The 22020-nt window shown below is 51.8% G+C and overlaps 1 protein-coding gene and 1 long non-coding RNA gene across 2 annotated transcripts; one reads left to right on the top strand and one right to left on the bottom strand.

The window, feature by feature from the left end:
- Positions 1–6944: 6944 nt before the first annotated feature.
- Znf503 (zinc finger protein 503) lies at positions 6945–10982 on the bottom strand. Its single transcript, XM_050126941.1, has 2 exons — positions 10208–10982; positions 6945–9497 (listed from the first exon to the last, which is right to left on the bottom strand). Exons 1-2 carry the CDS (start codon positions 10511–10513, stop codon positions 7872–7874), a joined length of 1932 nt encoding a protein of 643 aa, XP_049982898.1. The 5' UTR covers positions 10514–10982; the 3' UTR covers positions 6945–7871.
- A 677-nt stretch (positions 10983–11659) lies between these two features.
- On the top strand, positions 11660–21790 carry LOC126491359 (uncharacterized). Its single transcript, XR_007589381.1, has 3 exons — positions 11660–17208; positions 17302–17400; positions 20257–21790. It is a non-coding gene; the product is annotated as an uncharacterized lncRNA (long non-coding RNA).
- Positions 21791–22020: the final 230 nt, after the last annotated feature.

Raw genomic sequence — 22020 nt, 5'->3', positions numbered from 1 at the left:
TCAAGGGCGGTCTAGGTACATAAGACCTGTCTTACAAAAGAGTACATAGAATATAGATATGTTTCAGACACAGGACCCAGAGGATCCCACCTGGCTCTGACCCGAGAGCCTCCCTGGCACCAGAAGGCACCATGCAAGCTTCTGATGCTGAACATGAGTCAAATAGTCCCAAGCTAACTCCAAATAGAGTATTCTAAGGTTTTTCTTTATTAAAAAGGAAAACTCATGGAATGGGAGGTCCAACATCAAGGTGTGGAGGGTGGGAAGAAGAGAGTGAGTTGTGTGTGACCATGCCTTTTTGGTAGCTAAGTCATGCCCCAACCTGGTCCAACCTCTTAAAGGCCATTGGCTGAAGGAGGTTCCTCATCAAGCTTCCAGTGGAGGGAAGCAACCATTCAGCCTACCCATCTATGATGCCTATGAACTAAAACAATGACTAGCATGGCATGATATACCATTATGGATCCCATCATCCCATCCCAATAATGGTATACATACATTGGCAGTAGCCAGCAGCTCTCTAATAGGACCAAATGCTGGCTCAACAAGAAGGAAACCAAGCCAAAGACAAGAGGTCAGTGAGGTCATGGATCACGGAGAAGAAACAATAAGCACCACTTTACTAGACCAGCATCACCACTAACTTCATTATAAGTATTTGTCCTTATACCTACAGAAAAGCAAGGTCCTCATCCCTCATCAAGGAAGAGTGTTTTTGCAACAGATGGAGACAGCTTCAGAAAACCACAGTCAATCAAAATGCAGAAACAAGTGACCATGTGGTGCTCGGGACCAGTTAATACATCTACCACACAATTCCTGCACTAAGGCTCAGGAATCAGAGTAGAAAAGGGGACAGACATAGCCAGAACCTGGAAACAACCTAAATGCCCCTTAACCTATGAATGGATGAAGATAATGTGGTACATTTACACAATGGAGTACTACACAGGAGAAAAAATAATGACACCTTGAAATTTGGGGCAAATGGATGGAGCTAGAAAACATCATATTGAGTGAGGTAATCCAGACCCAGAAAGACAAATATAGTATGTCCCCACTCATATGTGGGGTTTAGACATAAAACAAAGAAAAGCTAGCCTACAATTCACAATCCCAGAGAACCTAGACAACGAAGAGGACCCTAAGAGAAATATACATGGATCTAATCTGCATGGGAAGTAGAAAAAGACAAGATCTCCTGAGTAAATTGGGAGTGTGGAGATCATGAGAGATAGAAGGGGAGGGGGAAGGAAGGGAGGCGAGCAGAGAAAAATATATAGCTCAATAAAACAATTAAATGGGGGGGGCAGAAAGAACGTAAGAGCCAGAGGAACAGGGAGAATGCAGTGAGATCTTGTTTCCTAAAAATGTTAGAGAAATGATGAGACCCATGAAGTCCTATCAATATGGCTTCTGAAACAAAATCCGAACAAGGATTCCAATAGACATGCTGACAAAGATGGAGAAAGCTCCTAAGGTCTAGAGAGAGAGAGAGAGAACTAAATAAAAAGTAGCAATGGAGAGCAAAGGGTACATGGGAAAAATTGGAGGGAGGAAATAGTAGGTGAAGTATGATGTAAGTATAATTTAATTTCAAAAATAATATATATAATTTAAAAAATATTATATATATATAATATTACAAAAAAAGAAAAAAGTGTTTGACAGTGAACAGGCAGGAGCTACAGGAAGCAGGGGGAGACCATGAAATATAATGGGTACTCAGGGAGCTTTCAGAAGGTAGGGTGGTAACAATTTGGCCAGCGGTCAAAAGTTGGAGTGTTGAGTTAGCATGAAAAAGGGGGTTCAGTGAAGGCCCAGCTTCCACTGCTGGGTTACACACACACCTTTGTTTGCCTTCTGCTCCTCACATGTGAAATGGAGAAGGTAACAGGGCTGTGGATAAACGAGAGTGTGGACATTTATGAATGCCATCCTTCCAGTGTTTGGGACAGTGTGCCATTCACCTGTGAACACACAGCCCTGGGTCACTTTTGGAGAAGAATGTCACCATTATATATGTCTTATTTCTGACCACCCAACTGTGAAGAAACAAATCCCCATCCAAGCTGGCATCCTTTTCCGTGGCCCAGTGGCCTGTGTGCTTCCCCCCTCGCCTTTATGTTAGGTGCAGAGGAATGCAAAATGAAAGGGAAGCAAGGGTGGGTGGGAAACCTGAAGGTGAGTATTGGGAGGATTTTCTTCTTTCTACTTCTTTTCTTTCCTTTTCTTTTTTTCTTTTTTAAGATAGACTCACTGTGTGGCCCTGATGACCTGGAACTCACTGTGTAGACCAGGCTGGCCTTTAACTCACAGAGATCCACCTGCCTCTGCCTCCCACGTGTAGAGGTTAAAGACGTGACCACTAGGCCCAGCGTGTTATGGAGAAAAATTTGAGGGGTGCTGTATTAGTCACTTTTCTTGTTGTTCTGATAAAATTCCTGGCAAAAGCAACTTGAGGGAGGAAGGGCTCCTTTTGGCTCACAGTTTGAGGGGATACAGCTCATCAAGGCAGGAAAACATGGCAGCTAGAGCTTTCTCCATTGTGGTAAAAGAGTCTGCTCATATCTGAGCTAATCAGAAAGTAGAGAAAGTCAGAGAGTGGGGTGGGATACAAACCTCAAGGCTTGTCTGCAGTACCATATCCCCTCCAGTCAGGTCCCACCTCCCAAGAAGCTCCCGAATCCTCTGTAGACAGCACCTGGTGCTGGGCAGTAAGGTCAACAAATACAGGACTCTGTGAGGACACTTCACACTGCTTGGCGGTGGTGGTGCACGCTTTTAATCCCAGCACTCAGGAGGCAGAGGCAGGCGGATCTCTGTGAATTCGAGGTCAACCTGGTCTACAAAAGCTAGTTCCAGGACAAGCTCCAAAGCTACAGAGAAACTCTGTCTCGAAAAACCACACACACACAAACACACACACACACACCAAACCCAGCCAACCAACCAAACCAAAACCAAAACCAAACACCACTTCCACTCTTAACAGGCAGAGAGCCCGAGCAAAGAAGGCATTTCAGGGAAGGACTGTGTAAAGTTTGGGGTCTAGCTAGTAGCAGCGGCTCTGAACTGTGAGGATCAGTAAGGAACATGAACTCTGACTGTTGGCATCTGTGAGAAGCTGCTGCTCTCAGTCTTTAGTGAGTCACAGGGGGTCAGGTAGGGACTGGAACCCTTCACATTTTCCTATTATTGTTGCTTTTTTTTCCATGCTGAGAATCAAACCCAGGCCTTGTGTGTTCCCAGCCCTTAAATTTATTATTTTATTTGAGGTTCCTAATAACCCCTGGTAAGTTGGTATCAGCGTCCCCATTTTACTGATGAGAACATGGAGGACAAGAGGTTACCTGTAGAGTAAGCCACTGTGGAGCTAAGAGCCTGCCTCATTCAGCCATGAAACTCCAGCAAATGGCTGTAAGCTGTTCTTACTTTGAGAGTGTCTCCTACTGCCAAGCCAGGCCAGGATCCAAAGTCATTTTACAGAAAACCCCCTGGGGCAGGGGGCAAGGAGGACTGAAGAAGGTACAGAGGAAGCAAAACTGCCCATGAGGTGACAGCTACCCAGGTTGGATGAGGGTTCACGGGGTACATTACACTGTACCTCCTAACCTCTGCGTTTGGAAAGTCTCCACAATAAGAACTAAGATGACTCGGAGGGTACCCCCACACCCCATCCTATACAAGATAAATCAAACTCTGGCTTCAGGTTTGTCCTGTTTTAAAGTCTCCTCCTGTAGGGGCAACCAAGGTGAGAATCCTGCTTAGACTCCATTCCCTGGCAGGTCTCAGATCTCAAGGTGGAATCCCGTGCAGTCTCAGTTTCATTTGGAAAATGGGGTGAAGATTCTAAGAACTCCACTGGCGGTGTTTGGAAGGTTAGACAGGATAAGAGGTATACGGGCTGGCTGTAGTCTGTAACACTGCAGTCACCACCCATGACATGGGGCGCATAGATTTGAATAGAGAAGGAAGCCTGGGCTTTGCCCTGTGGCCTTCCTGTTGGCTTCCTGGACTTTGCCTCAGTTTCTCCATGAAGGTCAAAGACAAGAAGAGGGACCTCAAGAAGCTTTCGTGGAAGCCGGTCACAGTAGCGCATGCCTTTAATCCCAGCACTCAGGAGGCAGGGGCAGTATGATCTATGTGAGTTTGAGGCTAGCCTGGTCTACAAAGCATGTTCCAGGACAGTTAGGAGAAACCTTATCTCAGACAGGGGAAAATGAATAAATAAATACACAAATGCTCCTGTGAACAGTCTTCGGCCCTTTAGACAGGATCTCCAAAGGGCCCTGGGTCCCTACTGTATCTAGGCTTGCAAAGTGAGAGCGAGCTGGGTAAGAGGAATCTGCTGAAGCCCGGAGAAGGCGGTGTGAGGTTTTCAAAAGGAGGGTCCTGGAGGCCTGTACCAACCCTTTGGAGATGGGGAAGTGTGTGTGTGCGTGCGTGCGTGCGTGCGTGCGTGTGTGTGTGTGTGTGTGTGTGTGTAGAAGAGGAGCAGGGAAATAGTTCACAGCAAAAAGGGAGTGAGAGTGTTAGTGAGGGGATCCCTGAAGGCTGGAGAGGCGAAGGCGGCTTGGGGTCCTGGACTGGCCTGGGTTTCTGGTATTTTCCCGGCTGTTGGGATCCGGAGCGCCGCCTGGTGGACATGCTCGTGGTGCAGGCTCCAGCGGCTGACTACTGAGCAGGGGCCCTCTCCAAGCTGCGGGAGAGGGCAGAGAAGCGGAGGAGGGGGACAGCTCCAGGACGCAGCGGGGAGGAACGTGTGTTTCTCCTGGGAGACTTGAGAATCCGGCCCAACTTGCAACACATACTGACACCAGGCATCCCTCTAACTCCGTGATGAGTGATTTGGCTCCATCCTACATGTCTGGGGTGTGTGTGTGTGTGTGTGTGTGTGTGTGTGTGTGTGTGTGTGTGTGTGTCCTTCCTGCCCTTAACCCCCAGCCCTGAGGCTCTGGAGTTTTGCTGCCTCTGCCTAACTTCTCCCCGAAGAGGGTCTCGTTAAAGTTTTTAAGAGGTTTTATTTTGGTTAATAAAATGCCAAGAATGGGCATGAAGGCCTGAGCGTCCCAGTTGTCTTCCCAAAGGTTCCAGGCTTGAATTCCAGGGCTGACGAATATTTAGGCCTTCCCTGTCTGAGAGGGTCCTGGAGGGAAAGGCGGGAAAGGCTTAGTGGCCCAAGGACTCCTGCCCAAATACGCAAGGCCATGGTGGGTGAAACTTGTGGGTCCCAGTGCCAGCGGCCTGTGGCTGGTGCTGGTGAGAAAGACTGGCTTTCAGATTCCATGCCGCCGGCCTTGGGGTGTGGGCGCTCTGGTGGCTCATCTCCTCCCCAACCTGGTGCTGGTGGAGTTTGTGCAAGCACCTGGAGATGGTGAGCCATGCTGCGCTCATGGACCCTAGAGAAGCTCAGGCCAGCCTAATGTCTCTCCTCTGAAACAGAGCGGGGGTAGGGTCGCATCGCTCCTTCTTCGGCCTAGCGCTGGTGCCAGGGTCTCAGCCGCCAGGCTGTACCCTTCGGGAAAGCAGAAAGTCCGCTTCTGCGGCCTTCGCGAGGTGGCCGGGTCCGCTCTGTGTGCCACCCGGGAAAAAGGTCCCGCAGCTGTTAGACTGGTTCTAAGGAAGGGGACCGAAAATCTCAGAAGCCACTAAGTCCTGTGCAAATGGCACCAAGGCCTCGGGGGGCTGTTCCACACAAGGTCTAAAGCAGAGGGTAGATTCTGTGCCTGCCGCAGAGGCGACAGAGAGAGCTAGTGCCAAGGGAACCCAGAAACTCGGGGAACCCTGGAAGACCTGACTCCAGCAGGGCGCGTGCTGTGGGGTGCTCTCTCTGGGCTGCTACTCTTTGGTCCCAGGATCCTAGGGCGTCCTAGGCTCAGTGCTCCCAGCAGTTTAAGAACTACAGCGCCAGTCAAGGCCTCCCGGTCCCGCTGTTACCGGGGCATTCCCGATGCTGTTCTGCCCGCGCTTCTGGCTGCCGGGTGGTGAGGCTCAAGTTGGGGAGAAGGGAGCGCTCCGCGGGGGATCCACACCGGGATCCTGCCTGTGCGGACGCCCCAGAACAGCACAGATTAGTTCCCGCGAGGCTGAGCAGGACAGCCAAAACCCTCGCAACGCTGAATTTAGAAGGGCTTTCCGGTTCCTAGCCCTGGAACGCACTCTTGCAACCCCGATTGGGCTGCTACACCCACTGCAGAACTCCGGACAGGGAAAACCAGCCTCGGTGCAGGCCTGCCACCCGCCCCAACTCCCGCAGGAGGATGAAGCCAATGTGGGTGGGGTGGGCAGGGTGTTAAGGGGTTTGAAGGAGTAAGAAGTAACTCAACTACTTCTAGGTCCAAAAAAAAAAAAAAAAAAAAAGCAGAACTCACTTTGTTCCCGAGAGACAAGAAGGTCCTGCTTGCTCTCTCCCGGCCAGCAAATGCCTCCCTATCCCGCTAGTCAGCGCGCCGGCCCCAGGCCCGGTATGCTTGCAATGCAAAAGGGGGACCGGACAGGCAGTCGCGCATCCCCGGGGCTCTGGCCCCACCGGGCGAGTCTCAGCCTGCTCAGCTTTCTGCACAAAATGAAACTCAAATGTCCCCCTCCCGCAAAAAAAAAAAAACCTTAAAAGAGGAATTTAACAAAAACCAAAGCCTCTATTTCCCCTGCTTTCACTTTTCACAAACCAGCTTCTGAGAGACTTAAATAAAAGCGAAATGAGCAATTAGCCAAGGATACTATCTTTCCACAACTGTGAATTTGCTCTTGAAAAACATTTTCCCCCAAGGCCAACAACCATTTAGCCGGCCAGCCGTTCTGAAGCTTTAGCCTATTCAAGAAAATCCCAACAAAGCAGTAGGAAATTCAGCCACGATTCTGGGCAGGAGGTAGCAGGGAGGTCCCGGGAACCGCAGCGGCCGAAACCGCTTTAATAAAAGTTAAAAAAAAATTTAAAAAGATAATAAGAAGTAAAACCTTTTTAATACATCAAATATACGGAATTTTAATCTTTAAAGCGATACATTGTCTATTATTTTAGCACATGACGTAAACCTTGTCCCCGTCTCAGCGGGTGGACTTAAAAATTAAAAATAGTTGTGTTCCTTTTAAAGAACAAAATAAGGCAAATGAGGTTTTGGAATAGAATTGTTTTTCCTTTTTTGTTTTCTTCCAGAATACATACAAAAAAATACCCATTCTCTTTCGATGGTATACACCTTAAAAATACTTGCAATTTGAAATCAGAGTTGACAAATTGTGACTTATTTTGTTTCGTCTTTTTCTTTTTTTGTAACAAACATGCATGTAAATTTGAGTTTCAATCAGACATTAAATAAGAACACACGATACAATCATAGCAATTTAAAAGTAACATTAAAGAGAAGATCCTAATTCTGTAGCGGTTTTGTTTTTATTTATACTCTACAAGGGATGGGAGGGTTTGTTTTCCACATATTTACCCTCGAGTTTTAATTTTCTCCCCCTCCTCCTTTTAACCTACGGAGCTCAAACTAAATAATGCACTTTTGAACCATGGGTCCGCTTGGAGCTAACATAAATAAATACCAACGTTCACCGGCGAAGTCCTCAGATGAACACTTTCTCAATTATTTTTCCTTCTTTTTCTATAAAAAGTCAAACGATTTTTTTCAACTTTTATAAAGTTTGGGTGGAGGAGCTAGGGGTGGAGGAGAAGGGTTTCCCGTCCAGGCTCATTCGCTGGCTGTTGTTGGTGGATAGGTAAGATTTAGGCTTTCTTTTCGCTTCCATAGCCCGGGTCTTCCGCTCCAGCCTGAGTCAGGAACCTCGTCCGGCTCCTGCCCCTCCCTCGACTCCTCCCCTCCCCCCAGCTCCTTTTTCTCCCTCCAAATTCCCCAGGGTCCCCCTCACTGATACCCCAGTGCGGAGGCAGTGGTCAGTCTCTGTCCGTAGAGGGCGTAGGGGGAGTAGTAAGGTCCGGTGGCAGCGGGTACCGGCACTGGGGCACCAGGCGTGGGGAGCGGGCTCTTGGAATACGGGTGGTAGCGGCTGCTGAGTCCCAGTGCATGGTGGGGGCTGCGCAGCGCCAGGGTCCCCGGGCTGCCTGGTGCGCCCGATGTGGGGATGTGCATGTGACAAGCCATAGCTGCTGCGGCGGCGCTGGCGAGAGACGAAGAACTGGGGTAGCCAGACAGCAGTTTGTCTGTCCCAGGAAAGGCCGTATGGGTCCGCAAGTGGCTCAGCAGCTCTTCCGACGTGGCGAAGCGCTTGTCGCACGGCCCATTAGCTGACACCCAGTTGCAGATGTGGGGGAGCGGGTCGTTAGGGAGCATGAAACCATAGGGGTAGAGGGGGTGGCCGGCCAGGGAGGGTGGTGTGGCACCCGCAGCTGCAGCAGCGGTCAGCGAGGAGTGCACACCGTGCAGTGGGTGCGTGGGGTACACCAGCGGGTATCCCGATTTGAGCGCCGCGGCTGCAGCGGCCGGATCGTGCGCGCATGAGGCGCTGGCGGCCGCAGCTCCGGCCAGGTGGCTGGCGCAGTGGTAGCTGAGGCAGTATGGGTCCCGGCACAAACTGGCTGTCATCACGGACGGCGGCGACGCCCCGGCCAGGGGACTGGAACCGGCTGGCTTACTGCAGCCAAGAGAGCCGGCCGCAGCCGCCGCCAGCTGAGCCCCTACCAGGCTGCCAGGCTTGGTGGGGTCAAGTGCCACGCCGTGGGGCAGGAACTGAGGCGGGTAGCCAGCATAGGCCCCAGCCAGGCTGCCAGGGTAGGTCATACCCGCGGGGGGTAGAGGGAACACTGTCTGGCCCGGTTTGTAGGGAGACACGGGAGCTACCAACCCGGAGCCCAACACCGACGACGAGGTGGGCGCGCTGGGGCCAGAACCCGAGGTGGAGCCGGAAGAGCCGCCGCAGTCCGAGCCTAGAGCCTTGCCCCCTGGACCCCCGTCCGAGTGCTGGTTCACATCCACGTTAATTCCACCGCCGCAGCTAATCCGCCCGTGTGCCAGTCCCGCAGGTACCCCGTCCGCCGAGGAGCCCCCGGCGCCCTTGCTGCTGCCACCGCCGCCAGCTTCGGGATCTTTCTTGTCGTCCTTGCCCTCTGGGCCGCCCCCGGCGGAGGGCAGCATGCCTCCCGGCGAACAGGCCGAGGTGCTGGAGCTGGGACTGCCTGTCCTGGGCGTAAACGGCTGGCAGGTGGCGCTCGGTACCCGGAATCCCGACTTTTCCGCAGAAACACCCCCGCCGCCGCCGCCACCGCCACCTCCGCCGCCGCCTCCAGGCTCCTTCTTATCGGAGCCAGGCTTGGAGTAAGGCTTGAAACTCGACTTGTCTTCCACGCCGATGTCGCTTAGTTTCAGGGGGCCCGACTTGGCGTCCTTGTCGCCCCCAGTTCCGCCGCCTGCACCACCCGTGCCGCCCCCATTGGAGGCGACCGAAGAGAGTTTGGAAGAGGGCGAGGGGTCGGGCTTTCCTATCTGCGAACATGTTTGTGCCAGCAGCGCCAGTGGGCTCTTCTTGGCGTCCAGCTGCGGAGTCAGACGGTGAGGGGGTCACACAGAGAAAGAAGGGGAAACCCTTTAGAATCCCGACTTTAGGGTATTAATGCCCTCCGTAATAACCCGCGAAAAGCATTTCAACTTCGAGGCGCAATTCTAAGTGGCACCCCAGTTCACATCCACCCGCTAAGATTCTCGTCCTTGGGAAAGACGCCAGACCCCCCCCCCCCGACGACTCTAGGATTCTTCCCGTATTCTTTCAGCACTACTTATATTTGGAAACAACCTCTCGCAAATGTTTTGGTTTTCATCTCTTTAGATCCAGAACTGTATCCCCTTCCCGGCACACACTCCTTGATTCTAAAGAGCAACAAGGGCTTGAGCTGTTGGCGCCTCCGAGGCTGTGTAAATATACTAGCTTCTGGAGAGCTGGAGGAAGGCGACATTGGAACAGTATTCAGGCCCTTGTCAGCCTAGCGGCCGATGGGGGAGGGTTAGGTACTTAGGGACTATAATACAAAAAGGGCAAGTTTGGGTGGCTTTGCCCTTAGAATTTACATCCCATTCCATCTCGTTGCCCTTTCCGAATAAGGAGTGAGGAAACGCTATCCTTTTCTCCCATCCTGGAGCTGAATCACTCCGACGCCCCCCTTCCCCGCCCCAGATCTCCTGGGAAAGAAACCCCACAGGAAGGCAGTCCTGGTAGGGGTCCCAGCTTGCCCCGGAGAGAAGGTCCTTACCTCGATGGGACTGACGGGTGTGGAAGGCAGAGGTTGCAGATACTCTGGGTGCAAAATGTGGCCAGTCCGTGCCGTCAGCATCTTCAGCACCTTGATGGGCAGGCGGTTAGCCTGTCGCAGGGGATCAGAAGGGGGCACGGCGTGCACAAAAGGCTTGGTGCTGCCGGCCGGGGACGAGACTGAGCCGTGGCCGGAGCAATTTCCAGAGAGCGCGCTGGTCCAGGCAGGGTCCGCACTGCCACTACTGCCGCCTCCGCCGCTGTGCTTACTGCTTCTTAGGGCAGAAAGCGAGGGCGCTGTGCTCATGACCCACCCGCGCGCATGGGAGCAGCGGGGGGAGGGCTCCGGGACGCACGGGGCGGGCTCGGGGTTGCGCGCTCGCCCGGGGTGCGGGAGCGGCTGGATGAGGAGCTGGCTCGGCGGACGCAGGTGCCCCGCGTGCCTTCTCGGAGCCTGGAGCCAGAAGCGAATAATCCTGAGTGGCCCGCAAGGGAGCTGTAGCGGGGCAGGAGGAGCCGGGTGGAGTGCGGGAGTGCCCCGCAGTGCGCGGTGTCTGCCTAGGACTGCGCCCTGCGCTACGCTCTCCCGTCCCCGAGCCGGCGCTGCGCTCCGCGATGTGAGCTGCTGCCTGTCCAGTCGGGGCTCTGGCGAGGAAACTCACTTCAAAAGCAGCTGCAACAAGGGGGAGATTAAAGCCTTTGCCGCCTTCCAATCAAATGGGAGCCTGAGGTGATTGGAGGGTCAAGGGGATGTGACGCGTCCCGCGCCGCCGTCGCCGCCGCCGCCAGGATTCTCAGTGCTGGTTTTAATGGGCAGCTCCCTCTTCGCCGCCCCTCGGCTTGTCCCCTCCCTCGATTTCGCTACCCGGACGAGATGGACATTTATTCTACGTTTGCCATCTACCGCCTTCCTTCTTTTTCGTCCTCGTCGTTCTTCGTTTTCCCAGCTGGAAAACAAACTGAAACCTTTGGAGGGAGGGGCTGCGTATATTCAACAGACTTCGGGCGGGTGTTGAGAAGCACAGGCGGAAGTGTGGATACCAACTGAACGGTCGACTCCAGGGAAGCGTGGGTATCCGCACACCAATTTTTTTCTCAATTTCAGTAATTGAGATCTCGTGTGGTGAGGCCACCCGGGAAAGGAAAGCCGATGCCGGAGGAAGTGTGCCCGTCCGCTTGGATTTCCTGAAGTTCCGCAGCAGAGAAACCAGAAGCTAGAAGGGCAACGGAGGGGGTGGCTGCTCGTCCAGGCGACGTGCGCTGGGCTCTCCGCCTTTCTTGATCACGTGACACCCGAGGACGCGCAGATTGGGGCAGAAGAGGGGGTCACATGTTTCCCTGTTTCACACTCAGTCCCCCCCATTCTTGCTCTCCTTTGCTACCCTCTCTTTCCCCCCCCCCCCCCCCCCCGTTTCTCTGGGCATCTCCACCCCTCCATCAATTGTCAATGTGCCTCGACCGCAATCAATCAGTTATTTGTCAGCTCTTGTCAATCTGCCCGTGATTTATGTCAGCTTTTGTTGCTGATTACAAGGCGGGTGAGACTTGAAGAGAAAAAGAGAGACCGAGAGTGAGACAGAGGAAGGAAGAGACCGAGAAGGAACTAAAGGAGGGTGATAGAGGAGCAGCCTCCTGGGATGTGTGTGTGTGTGTGTGTGTGTGTGTGTGTGTGTGTGTGTGTGTCTGTGTAGGGGGAAGAGGTGCCCACCGTCAGGAAAATGAAATAGTGAGAGTTAAGTGCGCAGGTGCATCCAGGACGCCGAGTCGGACGCACCGGCCTGGAGTGTGCGCCTTCCCTCCCCGTGTTGGAGAGACAGACACCTTGGGGTGCTTTGATTTACCAAAGCACCCAAATCTGCTTTGGGTAGCAGAGTTCGGGGACTGCTTGGTATCTAAGAACAGAGGCGGAGAAGACGCCTAACACGGGAGGTTTTCTGCCTCTCTGGGATAATTCCCTCCCAGGCGTGTAACTTGAGGATGTCCGGCTGCTGCCCTCGGTAGTGTCCCTACCCCCAACTCAGGAACTTCTTTCCAAAGAGCCACACCACCAAAGTAGCTCGAGTCCTGGAAGTTACTGGCGGGGTAACCCTCCTTAATTCTGTGGCCCGGGTTCGTAACGAGGGTTGAAAAACTCCAGAGAAGAGGCCCGGCCATGTGCATAGACAGACAGGTCTCAGGCTCGCTCTTTCCTCTCCCCGGTCCTTCTCCACTACCCTCCGCGCGCCAACCCGACAGTTCTGGAAGCCAGGCCTGGAATTACCCGGAGTGGCTCGACCAAATATAGTGGATCGTCCAGACAGGACTGACCTGAGCCGGGAGAGCGAGAGGGAGGGGCGGCTGCCTGTGGGAACCGGTTCTTCCAGGGAAGCGCAGCGGGACTGCTGCGTTCCCCTCTATTTGTGCCGTCGCTCCGGTTGTTTGGAAAGAAGAGGGAGGCGCTGTGCGTGCCGCCCTGTACCTGGACCTAGGTGCACAGCGTGTGTGCACTCCAGCGCCGCTGGGCGAATACTCTGAACTTCCGTGAGGTCCGGAGCCAGTTCGAGGGTCACCTCCAGAAACTCGCTGAAGTAGAAGGGGGTGAGCGGAGGACACACCCCCTCCCTCGGACTTGAAAGACTTTGAATTTCCCCTCCTCCCACCCCACTTTTCCGAAGAGCTCTTCTTTTGTTGTCAAGTCCTTTTGATGAATGGTGGGGCTAGGAGCGCTGGGAGCCGGGAGCGGATCTGCGCCCTGTACAGGGGCGGGGGCCGAGCTTGGAGACCGGTTCCCGACTATCGCTCTCTCTGATCTGAACCGGGTACTTGAAGGGGTCTGGTTGGGGACTCCCTTCCCTTTGGCTTGGTAGCCCATTCCTCTCCCACCACCCCAGTCTCTTTTTCCCTTCTGTCTTTTTTTTTTTTTTTTTTTTGTCTCTCACTCCATGAGGGTAATGAGAACTTTCTGGAATGGGGATGAGTTTCAGAATTTTCTTGTAGGTATTCTTCCACTCCGTTTTGATTTTATTCCTTGATTCCTTAGGTTGGCAAAGTTAATGAGCTGGTAACTCGATTAATGCTAATTTGGAGAGAAGAGGTGGTTTGTGCTTGGAGCTGGTTTTGTGTGTGTGTGTGTGTGTGTGTGTGTGTGTTATTAACACCGACACTCAGGAAGGTTTGTGGTGCCCCTGCGACAATTGAGGAAGGTAAGTCTGAGACCGTGGTAAGATATCACGCAGGATTGTGACGGCTGCCTGATTAATTCCTGGAGATAAGGAGTCCCGAGTACAGTTTACTAGGGTGGCAGCTCCAAACTCTCTGCCGGGCAATGTGTCTGAAGCCGTTTGTAGCCTGCGGGTGTTAGTGCCCAACTGTGCCACCGATTGCGTGGCTGTGAAGGTGTCACCTATGGCCAACTACTGTGGTCCCAGCGTAGCAAGCTCGTCCTTGGACTGTCTGCCATTTTGGCCTCTCTTGGCTTAGGCCTGGACATCGAAAACTGGCGCTGTGGACTGAAGCAAGGGTAGCTGGAGTGTAGGCCGGGGGCGTCCTCAGTGTGAGCCCTTTCCTCCAATTCCGGTAGTTTTCTCAGTGCACTGGACAGTTCAGGGGAGGCCGCCCCAGCGCTTCGAGTCGGGTGGAAAGCTGGGCCGGCTCTTGCTCCAGCATGCTTACACGCGCTCATGGGTATGCGCCGTGTTCCGAGAGCTCCAGCCGTTCGCCGCCTGCGTTTACTTGGCTCAAAACTCAGCTCTGCAGGTCGGAGCGCACGGGGGCGCTTAGGGGGTCTGCGTTCCATTGGCTTTGGGGAAACACCATCATCCGATCCCTCGCACCTCTTAAGGGAGGCCAAATCCCTGAAGGCCGCGCAAGCTATGTAGGTGTGTGTGTGGTTATTAATTACTCCAGGCTAGGCCTAATTCCTCCAACCCTCTGAGGTGGTAGGCATGGATGTCCTGCGGATTTTATTTGCACACAAAGGACATGATTTGCTTTCTCTGAAAAAAAAAAAAAGGTGTAGGCATGTAGATATTTGAGGAGGTGGAGGAGAGAAGGCGGAAGGGAAGAGGGCTGAGGAAAAAAGTTTGAAAATGCCTTGAACTATTCACTGTCGAGATGGCTAATCAGTATTGAGGCCGGAGGGCAGGCGGGCCGCCTTTCACCGCCGCTTCCCTTTCATCTCTGGCTCGGCGGAGGCGCTCAATTAAAAGCCTATCAGTTTGTAAGTAAATCAACGCCTATCAGAGTTGTCACATCAAACAAAACGATTATTATTGCAGCCCGCCTCCCCTATTAATCTCCCTCGAAGATAATCCGCCTGACAGGTCAGGCCCGGCGAGCTGGAAAGTCTGGCCCAGAGCGCCCAAAGAGTCCTGGACTGGCACATGCCCCCAGGGGTCTCGGCACCCGGGTTCTGTTCCACCCAACAATCCCCCACCCACCCCTGAGGTGTGAGAGAAAGGGCAAGTGAGGCCGCTGGATCCAGACCCTTCTCACCAAACTACAGTTAGGCCAGAGATTCCCGGAGCCACTGAGGTGATGGTCAGGTCCGAGCCTAACAGCTTTTAAAACCAGTGAGGTTTGGGGAAGGACGGGGCGTGTGGCCTCGCTTATTCCTCGGACCTGCTTATTCCTTGGAGGTTCGCCCATTTGACTGCTTATTTTAAAATTTCCACTCTCTTCTCCTTTTCGTTTCTACTGCATTTTCTTTCTGGCTCTCTGAACCCTTCATCTCCGCTTTCCTTTTCTTTCTCTGTTTTGTCAGGGAATATTTCTTATTGCCGTACCCTCCCAATGTATAAACCTCTATACAGTAGTTATAGTCTCTAAAGGAGGGCATTCTCAGGGCCCGGGTTATTTCTCACCCAGCAGGAGTGCGTGCAAGTCTCAGGATTTCCTGCCTAAATGTCCTCTAGTTTCTTCCCCAACCGGGGACTTTCAGAGGATCTTCACCTTCTTAAGGCTTTTGTGCATTTGGGGACAAGGAAGTAATTCAGTCAGCACAGGAGAATTAAATGTGTGGACTGTGACAAGTCCCTGTTTTGGAATTAGTATTATTTTGCCTCGGAATTTCACAGTCCCAGCCTAGTTGACCTGGCCAATAGTCTCTCCAGTGCTTTGCAACTATCTCAAGACCCACAGGGCATTGGGATTTCAGCACTTAGTGGGGGAAGGAGTGCCTAGAATTTCTTAAGCAACTACACCCAGGTTACTGCTTCCAGGGGCTCACACTAGAGCCTCAAGGACTGGGTGGGGTTTGGCTTCTGAACTCCAGAAGAGTGGCCTTCTTCCTGGTGTTTCTGGCTTCCCACTCTGGTAATGGCTTAGGATTGAGCACCACCCACCCTTCTCTGGTTTATGCCCTTGTCCAAAATCATACCCAAATGTGGCTGCCAGAGCCAGACTAAGTCAGGACTAAGGGCTGATGGAAGTGTCTGAGGGGAAAGGGTTCTTTGGAGGGACCCCAGGGCCTGCTAGTCTAAACGACATTGTCTTCATCCACAAGAACCCTACAAGTACCCTGCAGTTGAACATCTGTACTGAGCTCTCAAAGCAGCAGCTATTCCTCTGAGAGTGAAGGCGGAGACTATCCAGCAAAACCTACTGCAGACTGCTTGGTGCACTGGGGTACAGGACACATAAGTGCCTCATTTTGTCCCCACTCTCCAGTCTTATGAAAATAATTTATTTATAAACCTAGAAATACTATATATTCACATATATGCATATATATGATGCACTGTGTCTCAGTTACCTGCTGGCCTGCTTTTGTTATGCATTTATTTAGGTCACCTTCACTGTGCTACAGATACTTAAAGAGCTATAGACAGGGCACTCCTCAACTCCGGCTGGAGGAGATATTCACTGGGTGGCTATTTAGACATAAGTTCTGTTTTGGGCCCCATGACACGCAAGCAAGGGATGTAAAGATACAAATATAAAAACAAAACAAAGGACTGCTTTATAATTTTCCCAACATAATTAATTATATGTGCACACATTTAGAATTTAAGAATATTTTTATCCTATAGTTCTCAATTTCTGAATTGCTATGTTATGTGCCCTTAAAGCCAGAAGCAGTAAGCGGTGTTACTACTGAGTGCCGAGAGGTTTGCGCCATTTTATCCTCACATGGATAAAACTTACACATGGCTATGTAATAAATTCAACCTTGTCATTTTTAGAATCGACAGAATTTCTCTGGTAGTCGTTGGTGCTACATGTAACCGATTAAGCCCAACCAGTAGGCGTCCAACTGGAAATGGCTCCTGACTGGCATGTACCCGTGAGCCTCGGCTTAGTCATTGGCGCGAGATGGCTCCCCATGCCCGAAGGTAGAGGCTACCCCCCCCCCCCGGTTTCGTGGCCTCTCGCTGCTGGTGCTGGGCCTAGTAGCCCCCACATCCTGGAGCTTCGGAAACCTCCAGGGCTTCTGCAGGGCAGAGTCCGCCCCCAGCGAAAACTGAAAGCAAATTCCGCCGTGCAGAGTCCGAACTTTGCTTCACCAAAGTTTTCTTCAGGCAATCAGCGGCGGCTTCGGGAGGACAGAGTTAGTGTGAACACACGAGGGCGGGTCCGGGTGGCCTAGGTTGGCCTGAGGCGCAGTGGAGGCACCCCTAGGTCTTTATTTTTGTTACTCCTTGGTGCCCACCTCCCAGCTCCCGCCAGATGATATCGAGTGCTTTCCAAACTGCTGCAGACGTCCAGCATGGGTTACAAGACCAGGAGTAACAGGAGAAGCAGGTTTGTAAGAGCTGTACAAAGTCTTGCCCCAAATCCTCCGCCTGTCCTGGGAAAATCTGAGACCAAATCACCTTCTGTGGGGAGGAATGTTTAGAAGTCATTCTGAGCAGTCCCTTGCCCAGCTCTCTGCCCTAACTTTGAATTAGGTTTAAGTAACCTGGGTCCACCTGTGCTGCAAACTTCCAGCTCCCGCTCCCCTGTCATTGGATGAGGGCGAATGCAGGGACTACTCCTGGATCGCCTCGGCCTCCAGCAATGAGTAAAGCTTGCTGGCGAGAATGAGTGAGTGCGTGGTTCCCACTCTTGTGTGGTTGCTCAGACTCTTTCAGCCAGGTGACCCCTCTAACTCGAGGCGCTTCCCTTTGAAATCCACAGGCTTGGGGTCTGAAAAAGGTGCAAACAGAGCGGTTGGACTCTGGCCGGGGCGACAGCCAGTCTCTCCGCAGGGCCTGTCCCCAGGCCGGGCCGTAGTGGGTGAGTGATGAGGGCAGAGAAGGGCGACTATAAATCGCGAGTGTCAGAGCGAAAAACTCTCTTTATTGTCTGCATGATGGATGGGCCCGGGGACGAGACACCAAATACTTCGTATCGCCTTTAAATGGGAACACATTTTCCGTGGCCATAATTCATGTTTTTTAAATAGAAAGTTTGAAATGTTGCCTATATTTCACCGGCCGTGACATATTTATGAATCGCTCCTTGCATGCAAATATCATTATTTAAAGCGACCCGGAGAGCTCGGGGGAGGAGGCACCCCTGGAGGGGGCGTGGGAGTGGTAAACCGGGGACCTGTAAATGGAGGGGGTCCATCTCCCTAAAGGGCAGATGATAGGGTTGCAGGGAAAAGCTGTGCCTGGAAGCTGAGCACCCCTTGGGGCTTCGTTCCCTTGGACGTTGACAACGTGGCTAGGCCTCCTGGGGAAGTCTGCTCGACTTGAGACCAAGTGCAAGTTTCTTAAGTCTCCTGCGGGGGAACCAGAAGATAATTTGCGTCCCTCTCTGAGGCCGGGATCAAAGCTGAAGCCACATTTTCCAAAAAAGAAGTAAAAAAAAAAAAGTTTAACAAACACAAGTAATAATAATAATAACCCAACATGCTTCGTGTTCTTTGCCATCGATTTTATTGATTTTTATTCTTCAAACCCTGGACTGAGTGCATTCGGGCGGGGCGTTCGTCAGTACTCAGTCACCACGCGGGGTGGGTGGGGGACAATTCTTGGGTGTCACCTCCCCCTCCCCCAGCTAAACATCTCCCAAGCACAACGGAGACTGCGCAAGACGCGGGGGGACATAAATGACCGGCCCTCAAGCTGAAGGGCTTCATTCTCTCCCCTTCTTTCTATCTGCCCAGTTCTAGCACCATTCCCGGGCTCCGCATTCTCTCTTCCCTTCACTGTCCGCGATCAATACAGTCTCTTCCTCTCTCATTTTCTGCACTCTCTCACAGTTGACAAGAGTGCTTGCTTGGCACCCATGAAACAGAAGGCCTGAGCTCAGTCCCCAGCACTGCCCCCAGTGAGATGCCCGGGAGATGCCCACACCTGCGCCCTTACTTGCCCACACTTTACCTGTGCCTTTCCCAGCGGCGCTAGCGGCCGCACGGAGAACCGAGAAAGGGTGGGGAGGGCGGGAAAGTGAGAGGGACGGGGAGCAGCCGGTTGCGCCCACCCAGGAACGTCTCTCTAGACTCGAAGCAGGGGCGCCGGTTTAAGTCGCCCTCGGACCGGAGCCGATTTGCGCTGGAGAGATCAGGCCCAAGGCTGGGCGAGCCTGAACCAGCCTGATGAAGAAGGGGCGGACCCAGCAGCACTTCCGCTGGGGTGGGGCCAGCGGGCTGCCGTGAGGCCACGCCCCCCGCCGCGTCGACCCGCCCCTTACTCTGGCCTGCTCCTGGAGAGTTTTTCAGTCCCAGCCTTAGGCCTGGCCCAAGTCCTGACAGCATAGGAGGGCAGTGGTAGCTCCCCTTTCCCACCTGCACCCACTTTCGTTTTAAATGGTGAAAGCAGGAGCCTAGGCCCGAGGTCGCACTTGAGATTTTATTCAAATTTGGTCCTTTGGTGGTTTTACCTGGTCCAGAGGCTTAATTTGGAATTCAACCATATGTCCCTTGGACTAGGTGGGTCTGAAAGGCAGGAACAAAACTTCTTTTTCCACATTAACTGTTTTTATTCAACTGTATGTTGTTTAATAAATCCACATCTCATTTAAAGACAGTGAATCTTCATGTGTAATCAATTAGCCAAATTACCTAAGTGCGAATAGTAGCTGGACTATGTTGTGGATGTGGAAACACAGCTAAGATGGAAAACAAGGACAAAAGGCTCGCACTGATAGACGGTGTTCTGTGTGAGCTCAGCCCCCACGGCCACTCCCCGAGATAGATGCCATGGACGGCCTGTTTTATAGAGAAATAGAGTTCGGAGAGGAGGAGTCAGCCTTGCCTTCCTTCACATTGCATCTCTCTCCTCTGATCCTGGGGACTCCAACTGCCCCGGGGCAAATCTGAGGTCTGGGATGTCCGTCCTGTTAACTGTACCCATCTGGAGTTGAGGCCATGCTGAGCCAGATGGTTTGTACAAAGAGAGGTGAGGTGGGGTGGTCTCAGCTCCCCACCTCCTGGAAAAGTTGACCTTTGAGTATCCTCGTGTCCCCTGATGTTCCAACCAGGGAGAGCAAGAACTCTCTCTCTCTCTCTCTCTCTCTCTCTCTCTCTCTCTCTCTCTCTCTCTCTCTCTCTCTCTCTCTCTCTCTCTCTGTGTGTGTGTGTGTGTGTGTGTGTAACAAAAACAGACAAGACAAAACAAAGCAATCCAGGGCTGAGAGCACACAGAGATGCTAGAGTGCTTGCTTGGCATGCCTGAAACAGAGAGCCTGAACTCAGACCCCAGCACTTACCGTAGAAAGGTCTGTTCCCGTAATCACTGTTTTTGGAGGTGGAGGCAGCCTGTACTGTATAGTGAGTTCCAGGTCAGCCTGGATGAGACTCTGTATAAAGAACAACAAAACTTAGCAACAACAATAAAAAACCCAAATAACAGCATCAATACCCTCGCCCTCAAAACCGTGTCTGCAAGTTGAACACAGCCTGGGGCTTGTTTCTCTTTTGTTTAAAAAAACGTGTGTGCTTCAGCTGTTCTTTGCAGCACATGGGTTGGTATCCCCTGGCTGGCCTGCTGTCCCTGGCCTTTGCTTCTTGCCCCCCACTCATCCGGGGCTCCCACTATCCCTGGCTTCCTTTTGATTGCTCAAATAGGCCAGACTTCTTCCCACCTCAGGGGGTCTACTGATGCCCTCTGTCCTCTTCATCTGTCTCCCCCTCTTTTTCCTTAGATCTTCAAGTGCACCCCACTCTTCCTGCACACTCCCCTCTCCTGGAGCCCTCAGCTACAACAAGATGTACTGTTGAGAATTTGTCTTCTTCCCACAATGGCGAACTCCAACGGGCAGAGCCTGGAGCTGTTTCTTGTAAGGAATGAATAAAGAGAAATAAAAATGTGGTCAACTGCGCTGAACGAGTGGATAATGGCATCTCAGGTTCACCGCACTTGGTGGGGGACACCACTAAGTGTGCTCACAGCCTGTTCTTGGTTTAGAGAGGGAAATAATGCAAATCATATTAAGAAATGGCTATGTTGAGTCCTTGTATTGTAAATGCTAATTAAGAGGATGCTGGAGGAGCACTGGAGAGATGGCTCAGTGGTTAAGAGCAATGGCTGCTCTTCCAGAGGACCCGGGTTCAATTCCCAGCACCCACATGACAGCTCACAACTGTCTGCAAGTCCAGATCTAGGAGATCTGACACCTTCGTACCAACACACAAAATAAATAAGTTAAATAAATTAAAAAAGGAGATGCTGGAGGAGTTAGAGAAGAGCAGCATCTTACTTGGGCTTTAAACTGGAAGATGTGCAGCTTGATCAGATGCAGAGGGAGCATGCCTTGGCTCATAACCCCTCTTCCCTGTGTTCAGCATATATACACATCAAGGTTCTATGACTCTGCTGGAAGAGCTGCCCACAGCCCAGCCTGGTGGCCCCTTTTCTTTTGGTCTCTTCACAGATTATGGCAATCTCTGTTTGTTTCTTTCTGTCTTCGGACTGAGTTGCCACTACAGCTGGCTCATTCTTCTGCCTGTCCTCACACTCTCTAATCCGCCTGTCACACCTGCCTGGTTAATTTTCCTGATTACATCATTCCCTCTCTCAGAAACCTTCAGTGACTCCCCATTGTCCATGCAGAACATTAACTCTTCAGAAAGTATGGCTTCAGAGCACGTATAGAAAGCTTTAAGTTGTACACCGAAGCTATGCATGCTCATGTCAATCAGGAGAATACTCAAAGATATAAAAAGAAAAAAAAATGATTCACCCCTCCAATCCCACCGAGGTACTCACTGTGAGCTGGTTTTGAGTACTTTTTTTTTTTTTTGTCAGGTTCTGGGGATCATGCTCAGAGGCCTGGTGCAGTCTAAGTACTTTACCCTAGAGCTGTAGCCCCAGCCATTACATAAACAACAACAAAATACATTTATTGTGTGTGTGTGTGTGTGTGTGTGTGTGTGTGTGTGTGTACACACACATGCACATGCCACAGCACCTATATGGAAGTGAGAGGACAGCTTTTTTATTTTATACTTTATTGTTTTTAATTAAACTATACACCCTCCCCTGACCCCCACACTCCCATTTGCTCAGGAGATCTTGTCTCTTTCTCCTTCCTAGGTGAATCCACGTATGTCTCTCCTAGGGTCCTCTTTGTTCAGAGGACAACTTTTAGTAACAAATTCTTTCCTTCTGCCGTGTAAGTTCTGGTGATTGAGGCCAGGTCTCCAGACAGCAAGAGCTTTATCCACTGAGCCATCTCACTGTCTGCCCCCGCTCTCCATTACTTTCTTTGAGACATGGTTTCCCTATATAACTCAGACTGGCTTCTAGTTTATGATCCTTTGATTCTGCCTCCTCAGAGCTGGCATTTGATACCACACTGAGAGTTTCTGTCTTTTCTGCCACGCTCACCTATATCTATGGGGCTGTTATACCATTGCTTATTTACACAAAAAAATATCTATAGGTTTCTCTGCAATTTCCTCATTCT

The sequence above is a fragment of the Alexandromys fortis genome, unplaced genomic scaffold (assembly GCF_014885135.2).
Source record: "Alexandromys fortis isolate MF-2015 unplaced genomic scaffold, M_Fortis_MF-2015_v1.1 scaffold_273, whole genome shotgun sequence".
NCBI classification, from domain to species: Eukaryota; Metazoa; Chordata; class Mammalia; order Rodentia; family Cricetidae; genus Alexandromys; species Alexandromys fortis.
The sequence above is the reverse complement of the archived record's forward strand: the minus strand, read 5'-3'. Positions and strand labels throughout refer to the sequence as shown.